This window comes from Schistocerca cancellata, chromosome 1 (assembly GCF_023864275.1).
Source record: "Schistocerca cancellata isolate TAMUIC-IGC-003103 chromosome 1, iqSchCanc2.1, whole genome shotgun sequence".
NCBI lineage: Eukaryota > Metazoa > Arthropoda > Insecta > Orthoptera > Acrididae > Schistocerca > Schistocerca cancellata.
In genome coordinates this window covers 653,629,353-653,654,637 of record NC_064626.1, presented here as the reverse complement: position 1 = coordinate 653,654,637, position 25,285 = coordinate 653,629,353, and the positions used below count along the sequence as shown (strand labels likewise).

At 38.1% G+C, this 25,285-nt stretch overlaps 1 protein-coding gene across 2 annotated transcripts in view; it reads left to right on the top strand.

Annotated features, from left to right (window-relative positions):
• LOC126183477 (scaffold attachment factor B2-like) overlaps positions 1 to 25,285 on the top strand; it is a 166,379-nt gene that overhangs the window by 135,171 nt on the left and 5,923 nt on the right. For both annotated transcript variants that reach the window (XM_049925505.1, XM_049925498.1), the window contains exons 14-16: positions 8,114 to 8,245; positions 8,458 to 8,570; positions 11,528 to 11,714. In XM_049925505.1, the coding sequence (XP_049781462.1) occupies positions 8,114 to 8,245; positions 8,458 to 8,570; positions 11,528 to 11,714 (432 nt within the window). The remainder of the gene's footprint in view (positions 1 to 8,113; positions 8,246 to 8,457; positions 8,571 to 11,527; positions 11,715 to 25,285) is intronic.

Sequence of the window (25,285 nt, the reverse complement as noted above, 5' to 3'; positions counted from 1 at the left end):
TTGTCAAACGCAAGTGTACGAATGGTTTACTCGATTTAAAAAGGGAGAAATGGTGGCTGAAGATCAGCCCCGTTCCGGTCGACCTTCAGCTGCTTGAAGCGAAGACAGCATCGACAAAATCCTTAATCTCATCAGTGAAGATCGACGCAGGACAATCGACCAACTCGAGAACTTGGCCAGGTTGTCCTGGAGCTCAATTCAGCACATTTTGACAATCGATTTGGGGATGTGAAGAGTGGCAGCAAAATTCATGCCGAAGCTTCTTACCAGAGATCAAAGGGAACCTCACGTTCAAGCCTGTCTCGAAATGAAGGATGCATTCAAAGATGATCCACATTTTTTCAACAAAATCATTGCTGGTGATGAGTCATGGTGCTGTGGGTACGATCAGATAATAAACAACAGTCATCACAATGAGTCACCTGGCTCACCTCAACCAAAAAAAGCTCGACAAGTGAAATCTAATGTTAAAACGACGTGTTTTTTTTAATCTAAGGGATCGTACACTCTGAATTTGTCCCTGAAAACCAGACAGTAAACCAACAATTTTATTTGGATGTTATGAAATGGCTTTGCAGAAGTTTGTCGCGAAAACGTCCGGCTTTGTGGGATTCTGGCGTGTGGTTCCTGCATCACGACAATGCTCCCGCGCACACGGCTCTCAGCGTTCGGCAGTTTTTGGCCTCAACAAAGACGACTGCTTTGACCCACGCACCCTATTCGCCGGATTTAGCACCCTCGGACTTCTTCCTCTTCCCGAGGATGAAGAGACACTTGAGACGGAAGCGTTTTGCGCATGTGGAAGATGTAAGTGTCATGAGAGTGCCAGCAGGTATCAAAGAGGACAAATTTAAAAGGTGCTTCGAACACTGGAATGAACGTTTGGACAAGTGTATTAATGCTAATGGAGAGCACTTCGAAGGAGACTAAGGTTGTATTTGAAAACAATAAAGTATATGTTTTCTAAAAAGAAATTCCTGTTATTTTTGGGCCCCCCTCGTATTGTCTTAAAGTACATCGCCCTTGTATAGACCCTCTATATGCTCCTTCCACCTTTCTATTTTCCCTTATTTGCTTAGAACTGGGTTTCCATCTGAGCTCTTGATGTTCATATAGGTGGTTCTCTTTTCTCCAAAGGTCTCTTTTAATTTTCCTGTAGGCAGTATCTATCTAACCCTAGTGAGATAAGCTTTTACATCCTTACATTTGTCCCCTAGCCATCCCTGCTTAGCCATTTTAACTTCCTGTCGATCCCATTTTTTTTTGTATTTTCTCCTTTCATCAATTAAATTCAATATATCTTCTGTTGCCCAGGGATTTCTACTAGCCCTCTTTACATATAGGGGTATTAAAATTGTGTGTAAATGAAAAATAACATGCAGTTGGCAATTTTTCTGAACTGTTACTCTCTTTTTTTTCCCTCATTCTGTGAAAAATGTAAATCCGAGAGTTACGTAATGGATCTTGACTCTCTCTCTCTCTCTCTCTCTCTCTCTCTCTCTCTCTCTCGAAGCCTGAGCTTGTTATGTGAACTTAAAAATTCCCTCTTAGAGAATTCGTGCCCTAGATGTCAAGTCTGATTAAAAATACTCTCCTTCCAGCAAACTGTATCGTCATTCCATGTCAGATCAACACACCTATTTTACCTCACCATTTTAGATTTTGCTAAAATTTAGTATACTTATAGTGGGGCTGAGACTAAGAATAATTCCAAATTTAAAAAAATTTAATCTCAAACCATTCCTGAAATATGGCTATGTAAACTTTCCAAAAACTAGCCATAAATGTTTGAATGGACTTTTTTTTTCCTTTAATTGCCCTAGGAGCTGCACTAATTGAGCTAGAGAACTGGGAAAGGTGTCATTTTGCATGGTTTGTCCAGGGATATACAACAAAATATAGCTTCTAATTAATAACCTTTTTCAAAATACTAATTAATATTTTGATTTAATTTTTTTTTTAGAAAAAGTACATAATTGAAAATTTTCAAAATATTTCAACAACTACTTCATACTGTTGTAAATCACATGGCAAAATATAAATTTGGGATGCTGGGTTCATTGTTTTGAGAAAAAAAAAGAAAAAATTATGGACTCTTGTTTTTCACCAACAGCCATAGTTTGACTAAATTGACCTTTAACAAACAGGAATTTCATTAAAATATACTGAAAGGCAACTAAAAAAGTATTAGAAATGTCAAAACATTTTAATTGCATACAACTTAACGAACAGTATATTACCTGATAAAACAAAAAATTTTGAGCATTTGAGTACAAACTGAAATAACGTATGAAAAAGTACAAGTTTTTACATAATAGTTCTGGTCCATGATGTTTGGAATGAAACTATTAAAAAAATTAAATACACAATGCTTGTTTTTGAGTAACAGGTATCTATACATAGCTAAATTAACATAATACGTACCAACAGCAATTTTGAAACAACTTTTTATTAAGTATACATTAACACTAACCTGAGACAAAAATTAAGTTTTGAGTTGAAAGCAGTTTCCCAATAAATTGTCTTGGAACTTCACAGATTATGTTAAGTGTTAAGCTATTAATTTTGATGTAATGTTGGGAATGAAAGTGTGAAATTGCTGTGTTCCTTTGATTGTCTATGCCTCTTCAAGCCGGCTTCTTAATAATATTTCTGAAGCAGCATAGTCTTCTTGATTGGAATACACAAAATCAACATTTGTGATATTATCTACTGCCTACACAAATGGATCTCGTGTGGTTTGAATCTTATTTTGGTACGGCCTTTGCAAACTTGCACGAGCTGCCAGTCTCTTAACTGAACCCCCTACTCCATCACGAGGCCCTTTCCCATGTTCTTTGGCTGAAAAGTGCCACTCAGCTTTTATGTTGAAGTCTTCCTCAAGGTTCAGGAAGTTTTTCTTATTTTTGTACTGAGCAGCGAAACTGTCAGAATATAGTATAAGCCTTTGAAATTTGTTGGATAAGAAATAAGCTTCTTTTGAAAGGTGTAAACTGCAACTAGATTGTGCTCCAGGCAATCAGAAACAATGACAAAGCTCATATGCTCAATTTTGTCTTCCTGTTTGTAATATGTAACAAAAGGATGAATGGTAATCTGTTGTCTTGTCCAGTGGTAACTCTGAGCTTCATCCTGTAGAACTAAACTATAATTTTCCAAAAAATCACATATGACAACAAATACAGATTCCTCCATAAGGTTTTCTCTTGTGAAGTTAAGGAATGTTCATTGTTGCTTGGCAGTGAAGTTATGCTGAATCAAAGTAGACATCTTACTACAAAATAAATCTATGAATTCTTCAGAAGTCTTCTGAACAATTTCCAGATTACAGCTGTCAACTGACATCCGCTGTCTGAACTGAACTCGTTCAATTAAGTTTTCATCACAGGGACTTGTAAAATTTTACGTATGACAGTTTCGCCTGGGCAGTATTCAGCTTCCTATGTTGTGATCCACTGATGATGGGTTGCAAAGAATTTTGCAATGCACTGTGTATAATTGTTTAATTGCTGTTTGTTACTGTATTTAGTTTGGCATTTTCTATCATTAATTTTATGTTTTGGTGTGTGTGTGTGTGTGTGTGTGTGTGTGTGTGTGTGTGTCACTCCAGGCAGCAAATACACAATGTTACGGTCTCAACTTAGCAAATTTAGAGAAACCTATTTTTATGTTAAGCCTAACTTCATCATTTTCATAAAATGAATGTACAGTTTTGACAGTTTCTGTTGGTAAACACTTCCTTGGTTTTGGGTTTGGACCTTCCATGAATCCTTTCTCTTTCAAAATTTTTTTGGACTGCCGAACAATGTAATAAGGAGCATTAAATTCCCTCATTATTTTCCTGACACTCCACTTTTCAGGTAAACTTGTATGAATCATTAGGTTTTTTGCTCTACATTAGAATTATTAAAGTTTGTTTTGAGATTTTGAAGAACGGGTTCATCAGTATCAGTATCTGGCGATGAAGTTTCAGCAGCAACAAAAAGTTTGTGTGTCACTGATGAGATTTTTTCACTTTTGATTTGGCGTAACACTTAGATGTTACGTTTTTATCATCAATTGGGGACTCACCTAGCTCTTGAAGTGAGTGTTAAGTGTTTGAACAACCACTGAAGTTGCATTGAAGTCAGGGTCTTGGTCTGGGATGACTCTCTGATCCAGAGGAATCTTCTTGAACACTTTTATCACTGATGTGCTCTGGTGTATTTTTCAATGTGGTTACATCTTTCCTAAATTTATCACAAATTCTGCCACCACTAGGTATTTGTGGAAATAATTTGGGCATCCATGCTGTGAAATTTCTCAGATATTTTTCTGTCTCTAATAAAATGACTGGACTTCTTCAATGGATTACAACACTGCGCTCTTGCACCTGCGCTCTTGCACCTGCGCTCTTGCACCTGCGCTCTTGCACCTGCGCTCTTGCACCTGCGCTCTTGCACCTGCGCTCTTGCACCTGCGCTCTTGCACCTGCGCTCTTGCACCTGCGCTCTTGCACCTGCGCTCTTGCACCTGCGCTCTTGCACCTGCGCTCTTGCACCTGCGCTCTTGCACCTGCGCTCTTGCACCTGCGCTCTTGCACCTGCGCTCTTGCACCTGCGCTCTTGCACCTGCGCTCTTGCACCTGCGCTCTTGCACCTGCGCTCTTGCTACACTGCACTTTTTACTTGGTTCCGTATTGATACAAAAACCACTTATAAACTCTCCTTCAATTTATATATTTACTTTTAAATATGCTGGATACAAACTGGTCAACACAGAGGTAACAATTGATTTGCAATAAAACGACAGTGCACAATAATGCTGTAGGCACACTAAGCCTTAGAAGGTAACAGTCATATATCCTCTCAACAATGGCTCAAGTATCTGAATGATTGTACAGATATAAGCAGTGTGCTTGTTTCAACTTGTTCACAGCCTGCTGTGTACATAGACAGGAACACAAGCATGCTCAGCCTTCATACAGTGGCTAATGTCTGTGCTGATGAAATGTGCATTTTTGGACCAGAAGTATTACATTGATAGTCTGCTTACAAGTTTTTCACGCCTTATTTAAATCTTAGCTATAGGTTGCACACTCAACATCTTGTTTTGCCAGTTCATAGACTGTTTAAACTGCAAGAAACTAAAAAAATAAGCAATCAATTATAGAATGTGTTGTTTAGTTTTGTTTCAAGAAGGTGATATTTTGATATCTGTAGTACTTTTTTTACTTACCTTTCAGTATATTTTAATGAAATTCCTGTTTGTTAAAGGTCAGTTTGATCAAACTACGGCTGTTGGTTAAAAAAAAAAAAAAAAAGCCCGGAATAATTTTTTAACAATGAACCCATCATAATCCCACATTTATATTTTGCCATGTGATTTACAACAGTATGAAGTAGTTATGGAAAAATTTTGAAAATTTTCAATGATGTACTTCTGTAATAAAAATTAAATCAAAATATTAATTGGTATTTTGGAAAAGGTTATTAATTAGAAGCTCTGTTTTGTGGTATATTATTGGAAAGAGCATGAAAAATGCTTCTAGCTCAGTTAGGGTAGCTCCTAGGGCAATTTTAAAAAAGTCCGTCCACACATTTTTTGCCAGTTTTTGAAAAATTTACTTGACCATATATCAGGAATGGTTTGAGTAAAAAAATTGAAATTTGGTATTTTTCTTAGTTTCGGCACCCACTATAAGTATACCAACTGTCAGCAAAATCTAAGAGGGTGAGGTCAAATTTTTATTTAAAGTGTGCTGATTTGACAGGGAATGACCCATTCAGGTAAGTTTGTATTGCCAACATATTATTCCCTGACGCTTTTGCAAAACCAATTGTACCAAAAATGACATGTTTTGGGGCAATCTTACACTGTTGTATATGTGCAAGAATAAATATGAAAATCATTAAAACTGCATGTATGTTTCACAAATTCATATTTGAGTATAGTGCTTACTGCATTTGCTTTCATCAGGCAGTCCAATTCAAGATATGTGATGTCATGCAATCATCACTGTCATCGCCTGTGATAGATGGAAGGATTTAAATGATACTGCAGCAGTGTTATGACATTCTCTTGGGAATCACATTCATTAACTTTGCCAAGTTTCAGCAAAATTACTGATTTTTAACCTAAGCTAGATCTTGGTTATGCTACAGATCAGTCTGTCACCATAAGCATCATTCACTAAGTTGTAATTATTTTATTCTATATATAACTTTGAAGTAAAATATTTTCAGTGTTCTGTTGTGTTAAGACTTCCTTTGCACGCTGTGTGGTTCTTTAGTGACTACATGGCCAAGGAACAGATGCCATTCATGAACAGAGAATTCAGATTATTAATTTATTCTGCATGTAATATCAAATAGTATGAGCAATGTATAACTTTGTTGCTGAAGTTGCAGCGTCAGTTGCTAACAGTAGATTTGAATGTAGAAATACACACAGGTACAACAAATTTATAATCTGTCACTCTTCAGTACAGTGTCTATTCAGATTATGTCAAGCCCTGGCCATTATGACAATCTGAAAATGTTAGTCAAGTGGCAGACTCAAAATCAGGTCAAGGCATGAATGTTCAAACTTGAGTGCACCTGCCACTGGTGCTCTGGGGAGGGATGCTTCCATCTGATTAGTAGCGGCGCAGTCGTTCATGGCAGTGTCCTCGTGTTGCAGCGACTATAGAAAATGCGGCAGCATAACTGACAGCATGCTTCTTTGAAAGTGTGGCGGATACCACACGTTGTGCCACTAGAAAATCATTTGAATGCTGTTTTATCCTGTGCTTTGATAGGCTGATGGGAGGAAGCTGAGCTGGCACAATGTTGATGTAAGCGTCCATGAAGCTTAAATTCCCATTGTGGTGCTCTTCATAATTAAACAGGTGTATTAGGAAAATATGCAGTTTAATTGATGTACTGCATTAAAGATCTTTTGAAAACACATTATTTTTGTTAAAATTTGTTCTGCAAATCTATCAGAAAATGTGATATTGGCAGATAAAACTGTTCCCTCTGTTCCATGTTAAGCATTTGAAGATGGATTCATTATTTTGAGAAAAGTAAATTTTGTGTGTTGAAACCAGCAAGCTTCTAAAACAAGTAAGACAAATAATTCAGTCAGAGGTGAAGTAAGCTTTGAAATGCAATGGATTGCACATTCAAACAAGGCTAACAGCTCTTGCGGCTACAGACCCATTGAAGTTTGTGTTTTTAATCCAAGGTTTTAGTTGCAACCACAGGATGATAACATGGCAAAGAGTCTGGATGTTTGCCTTGAAAGTCATGTCTCAGCTTCGTAGATATTGCAAAGGACAGCTCGATTGGGATGTGGTAGGAGTGTATTGTCAGGGCAGATCAGTCGTGAAATGAAAGAAAATGTTTGGTGATTATTGCAGTTAAGGGTTACAAAGGATCCTCCATGCAGAATCCCTCACCAATCCATCTTCCATTGCCGCACCCCCCCCCCCCCCCCCTCTTTCCCTGTTCACCACCCCCCTCCCTGCCTTCCTAGTTTGGCTGCCCTGAGACATCATCTTTGGTTACTGGACTCGTTATCAGTAATTTTAGCAGACAATGCCTCATCAACTGATTTGGTTTTACATTTTATATGTGAGGGTGGGTTTTATCATTTGATCTAAGTTTTAGTGCGTCCCTGAGTGTCCTCCACCCTAGTGCTTTTAGGGTAGAGGCTTTAATGTGTTGCAGAGTGGCTCGCTTATCCTTCTATTTTTGTGGTCAGCCAACCAAGGTAATCTGCTCTCCTGTTTTAATCTCTTCTACCTGTTTCTTGCGTCTCTGTGTTTTTCTTGTCCTATTTTGTTCCTTGTAGTGGTCATTGTTTTTCTGTGGTTCTTGTGGATTTTTCTTCCACTCGGCATTGTGCCGTATGTCTTGTTTGTTTTATTCTTTCCCTTGTGGAATTGTTGCAATAGGAACAAGGGATCGATGACCAAGCAGTTTGGTCCCTTCCACCACCACCCCTCCCTTTTTAAACCAACCAATCTACCTCCCCACCTCCCTGCCCGCGGCGGTGTGCCTTATGTATATAAACCCACTGTACTTTCCGGTGTACAGTGAATCCACTCGAACTATTGTTAACTAAAGTGGATTTAAATGTTATTGTGTAGATTGGAAGAAGCAAGACGCAGTGCTAAACGTCCAGCAGATGATCGGAGGGATGCATATCCAGATGAAAGAAAGAGAGTTGCTACTGAACGTCACTTTGACACTCCATCAGGACGCTATGAAGATACTTCAAGGTTTGTGTGTATATTTAGTTTATATTTAGCCAATCATATTACCTGGTTTGTCAGTAATGCATGACATGCAAAGTGGCCACTTTTTTCTTCCAAAATGTTCATTGTTTAATATTGAGATATGATCTGTCTCATGTTTGATCTTAGTATTTGGAATTATTTTGGCATGCACATACTAATCACAGTAAAAATCTGTAATTTATTTCATGTTGTAGGTTTGAAAGACCTGCAAACTACAGAATACGTGAGGATCGCCGCCCAGAATCAGATCGGCCAAAAGCAGATGTGCGCCATAATGTACGTGAACGTTATTCTGAATCGGGGAAACGTAAGTATGTCCCAGAATTAAGGTTGTCACAAAATCAAATAATAATCTCAATATACCTTAATCTTTCTTAGACATTTTTACTGCTCCAAATGTGAGGCTTCTCATTTCCAACATTGCTTCATTCCGTACTGTACATTTGATTATACACCTCCATTTTCTCCAGATATAATCAGGCATGATTCAGTAAGATAAATGCAAGCTGGGTGTTAGTGCTCACCAACAGACTTTACCACAGTGAGTTATATGCTGTAGCTTTTCTCAAGACATTCCAGTTGATAAAAATTCTTTTTGACAGCATTATGAAAAGGACAGTGGCTACTCACTATATAACGGGGATGTAGAGTTGCAAATAGGCACAACAAAAAGACACTCAAACAGGTAAGCTTTCAACCAAAAAGGACTTCGTCAGATTTAGGCACAAACTGCACATGCACACAAAACCGTAGTCTGGCCTTGGCAGGCAGAGCTGGTGTGTGCGTGGGCACGTGCCTCTAATTCAGATGGTGGCCTTTTTTCTGAAAGCTTACTTGTTCGACAGTGTTTTTATTGTGCCTGTTTGCAACTCAGTGACCCCACTAAATGGTGAGTAGCAACTATTCTTTCTATAATATTGTCATTATTCCATCCTGGAAGGATTTTCCACAGTTTGATTTTGCCTAACTCTTTTTCTTTGTTATTTAGTTTCAGATACAGTCTAAACATTAAGAAAAATTTCTGCAAGATTTTCCATGTACAGTAAATGATAGTATTGCTGTATGTTTTATACTTAAAATGAAGTAAAAGGTTCATTGTAAAATGTGCACCAGAAAATAAGTATGAAATCATTCTGCAGGTAGTGGTGATAGTTGAGTTAAGGATTTTTTAATAGATAGAAGTTGTAACGCAGTTGTGTTTGTATGGCAGTATGAATAAGTTATTTCCATAACAAAATTCCCATAATGTGGCAAAGAACTAAAATGAATTTGGTTCTTTTGCAAGTTGTTGTGCCACCCCAACCCAAACAAAAACAAAATATATATGCTCAACACACTCATGTCTAAAACTGTTTTTCAGTCTTCGTATGTGTAACTGATGGTTTCGACTACAGAGTGCCCATTTTTCCACATCCTTTTATAGTTCAGTAGTGTTTCACAAGAGCCAACTGTCTCGTGGCAATTCTCTTTAGTTGTGGCAAGAAGTCATCTAGGTCATGAGGGGCTGAGACTTATATCAGAGTTTTCATTTATTTCCTGTATTTCTATTGCATCACAATTCAGATGTGGAGATGCCTTCACACCTGTTTTGATGCAGTTCACATCTAAATTGTTTTGTTTCTGTATGACAAGATGTACAAATGTACAATGTTGTCACACAGCTTGTCTGAAGAAGTAGCTTTAATGATTGGAGAGCTTTTTGATTTGTAAAAACGTAGTTTTTTTCTGAAGTGGTCTTTGCTTGTTTTTTTGGTTTGGCTCTGCTTAAGTTTTCAACAAATAATTGTTTCTGTTGAGCGAGCATTCATAACCATTTGATGTATACTTGACACTGCTGCAAATAGAACTGACCAGGTACTTAGCATCAAAGTAGAACTGAAGATAACTGTATTTGCACAAAGGGGAAGACGTTCGATGTGGTCAAAATATGTAGACAGGTTTTGTTTGCTGTTCCTATTGGGGTGAGTAATTACACTACAAACTTGCTGTTGGTCATTGAACTGGCACTCTGAATACCAGAGGAGATGGATGGTGCAGAGAAGCAAGCTGTGCCTTCCTCTTGCTGGGCAACCAGTCTACACTCATGCTCAGAGTTTCTGCAAAAGCAGAACAGACATGCAGTCATAGAGATCACTTCTGGTTTTATGAGGATCGTAGTTGAACTCTGTCACAGATCGGGATAACTCTCTTCACTCATTATGAAATAAGAAAAAACACACAGCATTCAGTGGCAGCACCCTGCAATTGCTTGCTGAGGTTAGCAGTGTCATAAATTAGGTAGCGTAGGCCCAACTTTACTGGTATTTCATACAGTGACAGTTAAAAAATACCTGTCACGTTATGGTACATGACAGTAACGTTGAACTTCAGCTACCGGCAGATGTACAGGTTGCTTTATTCTAAGATGCTGGGTCCCATGGTTAAGCCCTATGTAGCATTACATGGCACATATCTTATACAAATCATTCAACCACCCATAGTTGACATGGCACACATTCTTACATACATTATATTTCCAAATTAGACTTCACCAGATGATGTGCCATACGAGTAACTAAAAACTGGTTACATTTTTTTTATATTTATATGCTGAAAATAAAACTATTTCAAACTACTGCTGATGAAATAGTTCAGTTAATTTTACATTTTGGGGCAACATTCCCATTTATCACAAATGTTAATTTTTCTCTTACATATACATATTAAGAGGGTGATGTGGCTGGCTGAAGTTCGTATCTCTTTCAGTTCTCATTTTCCAGTTTTCAACATTACATTTTAAGTGGGAAAGTGGTAGATGTGGTTGTGGGATAGTGAGTAAGATTTTCTGCTGTGGTACATTAGTTACTCAGGTCATTATCTAGATTTTTAAGATTATTGTTGAGCTGATCCCTATAGATCTTCAGAGATGGAGCACCATGACGCCTGTATTTGTGCTCACTTCAAAATACAAAATTTGTCAAGCAAGCCTGTAGTTTATCTGCTGAAGCTTACCAATCCAGCTTACCAATCCATCTCAGTTGGTGACTAGTTGGGGGGGACTTCTTTACTGTTTATTTTCACCTTCTCAGGAACAGTAAGTTGATGCAAAGTCATCACATTTTATGTTCATTATGTATCTAAACTGAAAATATCAGAGATAGCTAATGTGAAGATTATTTCTGCACACGTTAGGGCCTCCAGACAGTTTTACATATGCCCAGTGTTGTTAACCAGTGTATTGTTTAATCACTGTATTTTCATTTCATTGTTGTCGTGAAATAACAGATACGAGATATGCAGATCGCTCAGGCGATATGTGGCATTCTGGTACCAGTACACCTACTGTAAAGCAGTTACTTCCAATGGATGGAGGAAGTGGCATGCATGGCCGGGACACATGGCAAGGATCTGGTGATAGAAAGGGAGATGCTGGACCATCATGGCGTACTGTGGATATGCCTAGATCGGAGAGGTTGGTATTGAAATCAACTGATTTAGGCCTAATGTAACCGTGTACTTGAAACATTATAATACAGGAAATTATTTGGTGACGTAAGAGAATCTGGTAACATGCATTTCCTTATAATGAGGAAAATATTTAGTTTTAAATTCTTTTTTTGCAATGTTTTGCATTGATTCAGTACCTCCATGTTTATTTTGTGTGTGTGTGTGTGTGTGTGTGTGTGTGTGTGTGTGTGTCCAGGAAACTCATACACTGTCACCACATTTAAATTTGTTTTCTTTCAGCAATCCTATTAGGTGACATGCAGTCTGTTCCAAACCCTGTCTGTTTCACAACCCATGTCATGTGGATGAACCTCCTCCAGTACCAGCTCCTCTGAATTACGTGACTAGGAATTGTCCTTACAATACATCCTGCGATGCCTCCAAATCCTCCTGGGCTTTAGTCTCCAGTAGCCAAGGTTCAAATGGCTCTGAGCACTATGGGACTTAACATCTGAGGTCATCAGCCCCCTAGAACTTAAAACTTCTTAAACCTAACTAACCTAAGGACATCACACACATCCATGCCCAAGGCAGGATTCGAACCTGCGACCGTAGTAGCCACCGTTTGACACATGCTACCACCACTTTTCCCCTTATGTGCCCCACTTTATTTGTTCTATTCTCCTTCTATGTTATCTCCCTGTCTCAGTTCACTGCTCCATGTCATTGTGTGCCACATGTTACTTATCCGCATGTACAAGAATTAAATCGCCAGTACCAAATCCCTATCCTATTGCCTCTCGCCCAGTTATTGGTCATCGTTCTTCCCAATCACATGCGCACGCATTACATTAGTGGAACATATGTTAGTTTGATGTTCCATGGCTCATTTGTACAATTAATGATAATGATATGGAATGAGTCATTTTACATTCATTGTGTACGTTCGTATGTAAATATGGCTACATGCTGACCATTTAAAAGGTATTCTCTTTTCCATTTTTGTTCTTTTAAAAAATAATTTGAGTAGGTGATCAAAAATTTTGATGGCAGTGTTGTGCACTTTTTTTGGCCTAAAGTCAACTTTAACGTGGAGTAACAAATGTAATTTTTTCTTCTGATATTGTAATTATGTGCTTCACAATTCCTTTTAAACTGTAGTGGGTCATTTACAACCAGTTTCATGAGAGAATGCATACATGGTGAAGCAGTATTCTGAAAGCCTAACTCCTTTAACAGGTGTATATAAGAGGACCACATTATTCTTATTGTATGTTTTTGAGCTATGAGAACTTTCTTTCATAAAGATGAGTCACCTCAGAACATTACCATATTTACTCGATTATAAGATGTTTTCCCAAATTCGTCATTCAAAAATATGGGGTCATCTTATATTTGCAGATTAAACTATTGCTGCTGAAGTAAACACTTTTACAGTGTATGGTAGGTTAATGTAAGGGCAACTTCAGACTTTCATTACAATTGAACAGATGTGCAGTAAATGTTGTACATGTATAGATAACATATATACATACAGTTATAGTGCTTTTTAAGTAAAGGTAATATTCGAAGATGAAAATCTTGTCCTTTAAGAATCATCTTTTGATTTCGAACCAAATTCAATCTTTAATTTGGTTATGAGAAAATGATTTGTGAAATGGGTTGCAAATGATAAATTCAGCCACTGTCTACAAATTACAATACTGGAGAGAAACAGTACCAGCATTTAATCAGCTTAGAACAAGATGGATACATTTAGATGAAACGAGAGAGAGAATTAAACCAGAGTTAAATGTCTTAATAAATCACATTAAACTGATTGCGATTACTATCACAAGAATAAATTACGGTGGAAAGGCCCATTGCGGAAATAGTACCAACAGAAGTCAGTAGGCACGCAACGAGTAGAAGTTTGAGGATTGGGCTGAATCGTGATTGTGATCTTTTATATGTGTATTAGTTCTGTTGTTACAGTTACATATTACCCGCACCCTAGAAGATATTGTGTCTGTGTTTCGCTGTTGCCCAAGCACTGAACTATGGAAGACCGGGTGGGGAACTGTGACGCTGGCTTTGCAGAGTACAATAATGCATGTGGGGAGGGGTGTGGTGAGCTGGCAGCAAATTTCGACTTCCTTCAACCGTGGGACTGTGTACTTTGGCTTGTTATGAACATATGCAGTTTGCCTGGCTCCATCTGTAATCGGAATTGAACCAACTTAAAATTGGACAAATACTCAACAATAGCCTACATTTCTGCAGGAGATGCTAGATTGGGGCCATTGGCATACTTTTGTTTTTCATGAAGCGGTGGTGTTGATGCTCACAGTTCTGCACAACCAGTGAGAGAACTGTGAGCAGACAATATGTTTTTGTAGCTAAACACATTGTAACATTCTCATGTCAGTATAGAAATAAAGTCCACTGTCTGCTCAGAAGAAAACAAGAAATCTCAACATATTTGGAAGAAACAGCCAAGTATTTGTGACAACAAAGATAAAAGTTTCACAGCTGTCCTTGTTAGTATGGTGACGGTGATGATTAAAAATAGTAGTGTCACAGAGGACAGGCTAAAAAAACAGAAGATAAAAATTAATGTAAACAATTTTTTACTATATGTCTCTTTGCCTTGCCAAAACATAGATCGTGAATAAAAGGTACAAATTTGGAATAGGTGCAATGCTAACTTTTTAGGCAGATGGTTTACATCAATAAGAGTTTATCATTTTGATTTGTCATATGTTAAAAAATAATTTTTTCTCAAGGAGCCTCTTACAAAAAATAAAGAGGGAGAGTTATCTTACATTCAGGATGTCTTATACTCTGGTAAATACGGAATTCCATAGCACATATTGGAATTGAAATGCATAAAATATGTCTACTTACCAATTTATATTTCACTGAGATTTGCTATGATTTGAAGTGCAAATATGACTGAACTGGGTTGTGTTGTAACAGTGCCTTCCACCCCCCCCCCACCCCCCCCCCCCCCCCCCCACTTTAAATTCATGTCAGTGTGGACACCCAAATTTTTATAAATTTTCGTCCTAGTTATTATTTCTTCACCAAGTGTTCCATTTGTCATCAGTGTGATACCTCTAGATGTGCTTAACTGAATACATTGTATTTTGGATATTGAAATTGAGAGTGAGGGCATTTGCAGAAAACCCATTCAATAATAATTTTTAAGAACATTATTTATCATTTCTACTGTATCTGTGTCTGTGCTTGGTTGCAGCAGTAGTCTCACCTGCAAAAAGAACTAATGCTTATTGTATATTAGATGGAAAATTATTTGTGTACGAGAAATAATAATACATGTAAGATTGGGTCTTGTGGAACTCCATAAATATCTTCTCATATCTGTGATGCCCCACTTACATTAGTTGGATTATTAGGTACAACTTTCTGCATTCTTTTGCTTGGGTAAGGCAACCATTGCTCTGCTGTGCTATCAGTTTCATAAAAATGCAGTTTTATTTTGGGTATTGGGATTAACGCAGTCAGATGCATTACAGAAAATACCAACCATTGCTGCTTTGTTATCTAAGGAAAGGAAAAGATATGTCAATAGTTTTTTCCTATTTAATCACACATTTAACGAAACCAATATGAGTGTGTCTCCTAAACTGTACCACTCAGTTTTAGTGCTTTAAGGGGGAGGAAAGCAGCTAAGTACCTAAATATAGCATGTTGTCACATGGACCCATTTTCTTGTGGTTATTTCCTTAAATAAATCCTCATTCTCCACCAATTAAATAGAATTCCTATACTTGGGTGATTGGAGAGAGAAGGGGAGAGATGATAACCATAGCCGTAACAGCAGTGATAAAACTAAAAGAAAGATGAGAGTTTAACATCCTGTCGACACAGAGGTCATTAGAGATGGAGCGCAAGCTCAAATTGCATCAAGGATAGGGAAAGCAGTCAGCTGTATCCTTTCAAAGGAACTATCCCGGCATGTACCTGGAGTGATTTAGGGGAATCATGGAAAACATAAATTTGGATCATTGACATTAGTTTAAACCATCGTCTTCGCGAATGAGTCCAGTGTGCTAACCACTGCCACCACTATGCTCAGTAGCGATGATAAAACTAAAAGAAATAGAGGAAGTGTAGAACTTACATAAGTTTATCAAACAAGAGATTAATCTTTAATCATTTCAGTATCTTTTAAACTGATACATTAATTATGTGCACCAGTTTTTTGGTTGAATATATTTAAAATGTTCTGTTGAAGTTTGCTTTTTGCCTGGTTAATTCTGTGTGCCCAACTTTTGACTAGAACATAGTCCCTGCCTTTTGAAAGCTCCGCACTTCAAATTGTACTATTAGGCACATCTCAGGAATTTATTGAATTGGAAAACTTTCTTTGTGTATTTCTCATCCTTCATGGTTTTTTTTTATATTGCACACACTCGTTGATATAAAGTTCAAGAAATAGATTAACAAAAGAACATAGGTTGTACAAAAGCTATTTCTTCAATTTTGTCAATACTATTTTGGCTATATGTAGTTGCTGCCTTTCATAAATGAATGACATAAAATGATGCAGGGTCAGGATCATTATACTTTATTAATTTTCCATCTGGTTGCTTTATATTTTATTAACTATACATCTTAATGCCCTTAACCTTTTGCTCTCATCAGTCACATTAAAAGTACATTGATACTTGTAAAAAAGACTTCTATTTGATCTTATATTTGATTGTCTTGTTGCAGCATGGTTTGAATAACAGTTAAGAGAACATGCAGCTACCCCAGTGCATCAAAGCTCAGTCCTGCACAAGATGATTCTACATAATTTGCATGGGCTTGTCTGTGCTTAGTCCGCAACTCGTGGTATCGCGGTCACGTTCTTGCTTCCAGAGCATGGGGTTCCAGGTTCGATTCCCGGCGGGATCAGGGATTTTCACCTGCCTCGAGATGACGGGGATTTTGTGTTGTCCTTGTCATTTCATCATCATTCATGAAAATTGTGAAATTGGACTCGGCAAAGGTTACGAACGTGTACGGGCGCTGATAACCGTGCAGTTGAGCACCCCACAAACCAATCATCATCATCATCATCATTTGTCTGAGCTTCTCATAGGAAACTACTACTTGGGTAATAATACAGTGACAGTAGTCACTCACTAACCACTTTCACAATCTTGCCTCTAACAAACATTCATTATTGTTAGCCCTTGTTAGCATTTCAAATGTTTCTGATGCGAGTTTTCCTACCTGAAGAAACCTGTCTACTCAACATGCCTCCCTTCTCCAACAGTTAGGAATGCAACATGCATGGGAGAAGAAATAATGCGTACTCTTGCTGCTACACTTAAGATCACAAATTACTTAAAAAAGGCGCTTGGCGAGACATCAAATACGTAGCAGCTACATAGAAGTAATGGCATTGGTGGATCTTTATTGGTACTGTCTGGACAGGATGAGTGTTAAGAGAGATTTCTCCAACAAGAATTACAGACCATTAATGCAGTAACAGTGATACTATAACACCATTGTAAATAAATAATCCAGCTATCTCAGAAGATACAGATTCACAGCAGTCTAAAATGTTCTGCCATATAACCTGGGATAATTTCCTGAAAGATCACCTCCTTCAGGAATCCAATATTTATGTAGCGTTTCTAATAGTGACAGTCTTGGGCAACAGGTAACGTACAAAATAATGGTGCTGAGATAAAAATAACACAACTATGGAGAGTGTGATGTTTTGTGAGAAAATCTTGCCTTTTACATTTAAGAGAAACATTAAACAATTCCAGAAAAAAATTGGGTGCAATGTATCTTTCATTGTTTCTCCTATTATGCTTATTTGTTTCATGACATATGCTCATTGTAGGCAAAACCTTGTAAAATAAAAATGGAAAAATTTTGCAAAATTGATTAAACCACACACTTCTTGAACAGGGGACAGTAATTCAAAATAAATAAGATATGAAGGAATGTATTTTGAAGTAGTAACAATACATCCACCAAAACATGAAAGATGTTGTGAAATAACATTTTTATAATGTTACTTATAGTCTGTTCAAAATTACTTTAGTGCTGACACCTGATGGAACACAGTGAAGCACAGAGCAGAGTTGTCATGTCTTGCACAGACCAAACGCATAGTCTACATTTAATTCAACTTTTCAAGCCCGAACTATTTGATGTACATAGATGGAATTGGCATTACTGTTTTCCAGTGGAGCTGCAGTATGTTAATAAAGTTTTATGTGCAATAATGAACTATCAAGGTGATATATGGAAAGTATACAAATGTTTTATTTCCTGATGAGATAATCAAGTTTGACATGACAGAAATTTTTTTGTCATTGAACTTTGGTGAACACATTATGCAAATTAAATCTTAGGAATACATTTGCTCCAAAGTGAGACACTGTCGAGATTTGTAATATGAGATAGTTTAGAGTTATATGTGGTGTGTGGTGCTGCCCATGTGGATGAAAACCTCAGCTGTTCCCTGTTTGGTTTCATTCCAAGAAACAGAGTGCTAAGTTTATAATCAGCCTGTTACTGTGTTTTTTGAACAAATTTTCTATGTATTTGAAACATAACAAAAAGAAATCCTTTGTGCTTATTAATCAAGATGAGGAAACTTAGTGGTTGGAAGAAGGAATAGTGATACAAAATTTACTGCCATAGTATTACAACAGTTATAATTAAAGTAGTAAGGAGGATTTCTTTTGTGCGGTGTAGACTTTGTTCCTGAGACAAGCTTCATTCTGACTCATTTGTTAAGCCATTATAAATCAGTCTTCATTCTGCCATGCTGCATTTGATTGACAGCTTTCTACTAATCTGCAGAGGCATTTTCCTAACAGTTTTGTTGCTGAGTGCAGATAGTACTATTTGTTTCATTATTGTTGGTAACATAAACTTTTATTTGGGTCCATATCCGTTCTGTTGGGTTGAAACAGCAGTGCTGCCTAAAGACTATAAGTTTCTGAAAGCTTGCAGATCCGTTTGTGCTCCAGCTTTTTCAATTTATCAATTCGATGGTGAAGGCAATCATTTCCTCCTCCCTCTTTGCCACTGTAGGTGTCTTGCAAGAGTGGTTTGTAGCATTGTCATGGCACATAACATACAATCCATTTCTCTAGACTCGCTCAATACGGCAATCCCCGACCTCAGAGAGGTCCATCAAAACATTCCTACTGAGTAACATTTGACAGCTTGCTTCAGACATTGTTCAGTCTCACACAACATACAACAAATCAATTGTTCCTGCAGCTACAGTTCATGTGTGATCGGCTGAATGTGGACCATGCCTTCTTCAGATGACTCACCCCACAACTAACTTTGTAACCATAAGTCAGAAAGTGATTTCAATGAAAATACAAGTCCGAGACATTACATCTTAAACTGTGCCTTAGAGGTACTGCATTTTAGAGCTTGTGAAGGAGTGACTTGCTTTAATATTACATCTAGTGCTTTATTAAGACTTTGGGCCACTCAGTGTACACTGCTGTGCAAGCTTTAAGGGGACCTGCATATCATGAGAGCCCGAAAACTGAAACTTTTTTATTTAATAAAATTCTGTGATTCTTACCAATACTAAAAATGTATAAGTACCTCATCACTTTGTGTTTGAATGGCTTTCCAAAGTGAATGCAATGCATAAATGCGTGGCCGTCACACTGATGTCAAAGACAAAATCTTGCCTACAATGTCTTCTTACTTAATTTTGGTGCAGCTATTTCCATAGCAACTCCTTTGTCTAATATCCTTGAACATATGGACTGTACTATGAGCAGAGGTTTATTGAAATCAATCTTTCTGTCAATCAGGTAGATTACAGAAGAGACAAGGAAACTGGTCCACCTGCCTAATATTGTTTAAGACCCCCGCGAGCGTGCTGAAGTGCTGCAGCATGACGTGACATGGACTCAACTAATGTCTGAAATAGTGCTGGAGGGAACTGACACCATGAATCCATAAGAGTAAGAGGGGGTGGAGATCTCTTCTGAACAGTAAATGGCAAGGCATCCCAGATATGCTCAGTAATGTTCATGTCTGGGGAGTTTGGTGATCGGTGGAAGTGTCTAAACTCAAAAGTTCCTGGAGCCACTCTGTCACAGTTGTGGACATGTGGGGTGTCTTATTGTCCTGCTGGAATTGCCCAATAGATGTATCGGGTCCCACATCACTCACTCCAATTGCACATGCTCCACACCATTACAGAGCCTCCACCAGCTTGAACAGTCCCTTGCTGACATGCAGGGTCCATGGATTCATGAGGTTGTCTCCATACCCGTACACGTCCATCTTCTCAATACAAATTGAAACAAGACTTGTCCAACCAGGCAACACGTTCCCAGTCATCGTTGGTCCAGTGTTGGTGTTGATGGGCCCAGGCAAGGTGTAAAGCTTTGTGCCATGCAGTCATCAAGGGTACACGAGTGGGCCTTCGGTTCCGAAAGCCCATATTTCGTTGTATGATTTGCATGCTGACACTTGTTGATGACCCAGCATTATGTCGGAGATTGGATGTTTTACCGGATTCCTGATATTCACAGTACACTTACGAAAGGGTCATACAGGAAGATCTTCACTTCATAGCTACCTCAGAGACAGTGTGTCCCATCACTCATGCGCCGACTGTAACACTATGTTCAAACTCACTTAAATCTTGATAATGACCACAGCACCATATTCTGCTTGTTTTCATATGTTTGTATTTGAATTTGCGTGCCTACACCAGTTTCATTGGTGGTACAGTGTATTTTAGGTGTGAAGCAAATACACAAAAACACACACATGTGCACTCCATGCCAAAAACTGTATGGTAGAACTAACACCAATATATGAGATCTTTAAGATTCTGAACTTCTGGAAAATTTTTACATGGCTGAACACAGAATCCAAATGAAAGCTTGAGTAGCTGCATTTGGGGAGACTTGCCAAAAACTGTTTTTGTTGGTATGTCAGTTTTTCAGATTGTTGTGATAGGTGCAATAATATGTTTTCATGATGGAGTAACAAGCAGATTGGGCTTCAGAGGTGGGGCTAACATAAAAAGTGGGCTGACAATATGTTGCTGAAGCTGAAAAATCTGCCAAAAGCATAACAAAGAAAAGAAAGAAAACTGAACAAGATGAAAAGGACACTCAGAACCAACATTATGGAGCTGGAATGTTTCGATGTGTTATCATTGAGAACAATATGACATGCACATCTGAAGTTTCAAATTCCTGCAATCAACAGTTTTGCATACTTAAGTTTCATTATCTCATCCAGTATTAAAGCTACAGGACCAAAATTTTGCTTGAATAATATAGTGTTTGCCTACACAGTGAACCACATTGTTCAACAGCATATAAATAGTTTAAGCTGTAGGATGTCATGCGTTCTCAAATTTTTAGGAGAAAAAATTCAGTTCTACATCTACATACATACTTCGTAATCCACCATACTGTGCGTGGCAGAGGGCACCTCGCACCATAACTAGCATCTTCTCTCCCTGTTCCACTCCCAAACAGAACGAGGGAAAAATGACTGCCTATATGCCACTTTACGAGCCCTAATCTCTCTTTTCTTATCTTTGTGGTCTTTGCGCGAAATGTAAGTTAGCGACAGTAAAATTCTACTGAAGTCAGCCTCAAATCTGGTTCTCTAAATTTCCTCAGTAGCGATTCACGAAAAGAACACCTCCTTTCCTCTAGAGACTCCCACCAGAGTTCCTGAAGCATTTCTGTAACACTCGTGTGATGATCAAATCTAGCAGCCTGCCTCTGAATTGCTTCTATGTCCTCCTCAATCCGACCTGATAGCGATCCAAAACGCTCGAGCTATAGTTCTAAAAATGTTTTTTAAAAACAACAGAAAACAAAAATTGGTAAATATTCTTGGTTTATTGTTTCAACAAGTTAATTGCAGGAAGAATATTATTTGTTTTTAGAGCTTATATTCTGAGTAGTGTGGAACTAGAGTATACTTAAAATAAAAATTACATATGGTTCAGTATATAAGATTAAAATCAGTATTCACCCCACTACGTAATCCACAGTTTTTAAATTTTTTCACATAGGGATCACAGTATGCAAATTATTTGGTCCTAATTTCATTCTAATTTATCTACTGAAGTTTTTGAGTTATTAAATTTCAAAATACTAGTAAAAACTGTAGGCCATAAAGTCCAGATCTCCATCAGGCTGGAGTAACTTTTGCATAATGTGTCGTCGTCAAGTAGTAATATACCTCAATGAAACTTGGAAACTACATACAAGGGTCATTTTTAAAGTAAGAACTCTTAGCACAATGTGTCCGCACATCCTGTCACATTACATCAGTTCACGGTCAGCAACTCTTGGCCAGTCTTTCAGTGCACTGCCATTATATGTCCCATCTCTGCTGGTGTTGGTTGTACAGTTATACTGCTTCGTATGTCACTGTGTCAATCAGTAATCCTACTGATTGTGAAGTGCACTCAGTTATTAGGTTCCTAAATGCCAAAAAGGTTATTCTGCTGAAATTCACCAGTAGTGTGTTGAAGTTTATGGTGCAGGTCAAATGGTGCAGGCTGTTTAATGAAGGACAGACAAGTTCATGATGAGAACAATTTGGACAGCCTGCTTCCTTGAATGAAGATTTGACACAAAATTGATGAGGCAGTTGGCCAAAACAGATGCTTCACTATTGACAAGCCGCACTGGAAATTTCAACAAGTTTCAATATCAGTAGTTTTTCACATAGTTACTGACAAACTTTTTTTTTTTTTTTAGCTTTTCCTCATTACAGAGGCTTATCTCCAACATAATAATTTACTTGGAAAATACAATACAAACAATAAACGTTCTTAAACTATACTCTCAAAATATTTCTCCAGGTGTTTCGATCTTGCGTGTCCTCTTCCTCTGCGCCCATTCTCCTCATTGTGTGCTGTACATTTTGGAGCCAGGTGGTCACAGGTCGTCCTCTTCTTCTTCTCCACTCCGGTTCCCACTCCATTATCAGTTTTGGTATTCTGGCTTCCTCCATTCGTCGTACATGCCCGTACCACTGTAATTTCTTCCTATCCATTACGTCATATATTCTTTCTTTTATTTCCATTCTCCTTATTACTTCGGTGTTCCTTATCTTTTCTTCCCTGGAGATTCTTGCCAATCTTCTCCAAAAGTCCAACTCTAGAGCTTGTAATTTTTTAATGTGCTTTATGTTAATTGTCCAGGTCTCCGTTCCATACAGAACTACACTCTCTAATATGGATTTGTATATTAATTTTTTAGTTCTGCTCATTACATTCCTGCTCCATAAGACTTGAGTTAAGCATCCCAATGACCCTCCGTCCGCTACTAATTCTTTTATTGATTTCTGACTCTGATTTTCCCTCGATTTATAAAATGGATCCCAAATAACAGAAAGTGTTTACCTTTTTGATTTTCTTTCCTTCAATGTATAGCTCATCTGAAACTGACAAACTTAACTACAAAAAAAAAAAAAAAAAAAAAAAAAAGTGTGTAAGATGGGTGCCAAAAATGTTGACAGAACAAAAAACAAAGCAAACAGCACTTTCTTTGTCTGTTTTGGAGTGCTACCTCAAGGATGGTGACGAGTTTTTGAGTCATGTTGTGAGCAGTGATGAAACATGGATTCCGCACTACACTCCAAAGAATAACCATCAGTACAGCAAGTGGCGTCACTTAAATGCCTCGACAAAACCCCAAAATTTTAAGCAAGAACCTTCATCATGGAAGATCTTGGCCATGGTTTTGGAACTAAAAGGCAGTCTTCTGTTAGACTTTTTGCCAAGAGGAATGACGATAAATTCAGAGGGGTACTGTGAAACATTATTAAAGCTGAGGGGTGCTATTCAAAGTTAACAGCAGGAACTGCTCTCCAGCGGCAGCGTTTTACTTCAAATCTAGGATAGGCCTCACATTGCAGCAAGAATAAAGATGCAACTGGATATGTTTCATTGGGAATCACTGGATCATCCACCATACATCCCTGACTTAGCACCATCAGACTTTCATCCGTTTCCAAAACTGAAGGAGTTTCTTGGTGGAAAGCACTTGGAAAATGACGAAAGAAACTGTTACTAGTTTAGTGGTCAAGTGGCAGAGTTCTATGATGCTGGGATCCAAAAGTTGTTGCTGCAAATTGACAAATGTTTAAATGTTTATGGTAACTATATTCAAAAGTGAAAAATATGCATATTGCTGTTTTTGATAAAATTTATGTTTATAAAGTAAGTTTCTCTTACTCTGTTAAAAATCTGTTCTTATTAAAAATCACCCTCATAGAAAGAACTGCTAACAGTGTAGTGCAGAATAAAACTGAAAGAAATACACAATGAGGTGAGGTGAACAGAAATGACAGTTTTATTAAAGATAATAATTAAACTGCAGTCACTGTGATTCAAGATGGTCCCCTGGTCATTACAGAAGGTGAGACACAGTTCTTAATAGGTTTTTGATTACAATGAATGGCAGTGTGTGCTCTGCAGTGTGCTGCCATGCTGGCCCCAGGTTGCAAAAGAGTTATTGTTGTAGGATGTTACATTCCTCCTCCAGTGCACTATAGAACTGCTGGATGATGATTTGTGTATCAGGACGTGCTTCAGTATGTCTCCTGAACAACCCATTCCACACATACTTGATGGGATTTAAGGCCAAGGAATGGACAGGCCAGTCCATTCACTGAATACCCTCATTTCAAGAGATGCTCCATTTGCGCTGTTACAGTTGGTTGCACATTTTTGTCAATAAAAATGAAGTCGGGGCAAAAGGCGCCCCTGAAAAGACATATATGGGGAAGGAGTACATTGTAACAATAATGTTGACTCATGAGTGTACTGTGTTCCGCGCTTTAGGCGCCCTTACAATATTGTGCCTCCTCACACCATAACTCCTGCAGCACCAAAATGATCTTGTTTGACAGTGTTCCAGGATGCATTACATAACCTCATACGGCAAGAGGTGGGAACATAATTGTTTGGTGGGCCAGGTGTTAAAGCATGGGGAAGCATAATGTTGCAGGGGCATACTGACCTCCAAATCTTTGAACATGGTACACTGGTCATAAATGTTATTGTGACCCTGTACTCCTTCCCCATGTACATCTTTACAGGAGTGCATTCGACCTGACTTAATTTTATGAATAACAATGAGCAACCACACCAAACTACTATATGTGGAGGAACTCTTTAAATGAAAGGATATTTCGCAAATGGACAGGCCAGTCTGTCGCCCTGACTTAAATCCCATTGAGCAGCTGTTAACTGTGCTGGTGGAGGAATGAAGTGAAGTGCTTCTACAACAAGAACTCGTCAACCTTGTGGCCAGCATGGGAGTGTGCATTGCCATCCATAGTGGCCACACACCCTGTTACAAACCATGTCCCACCTTTTGTAACGTCCAGGGGACCATCACCAATCGTGATAACTCAGTCTATTACAGTCTATGAATAAAAGTGTCATTTCTATTAATCTCATTACATCCATTTCTTTCACTTCTGTACTATACTGTAACAGTTCAGTGTAGGGTCAAAGTTTCATCAAGCTATGATACTTGGCAGCGATAACATTTGAAGGAAAAGTACATCCTCCAGTTTTGCTTACCAATGCATTTGTTGAAAGGGCAC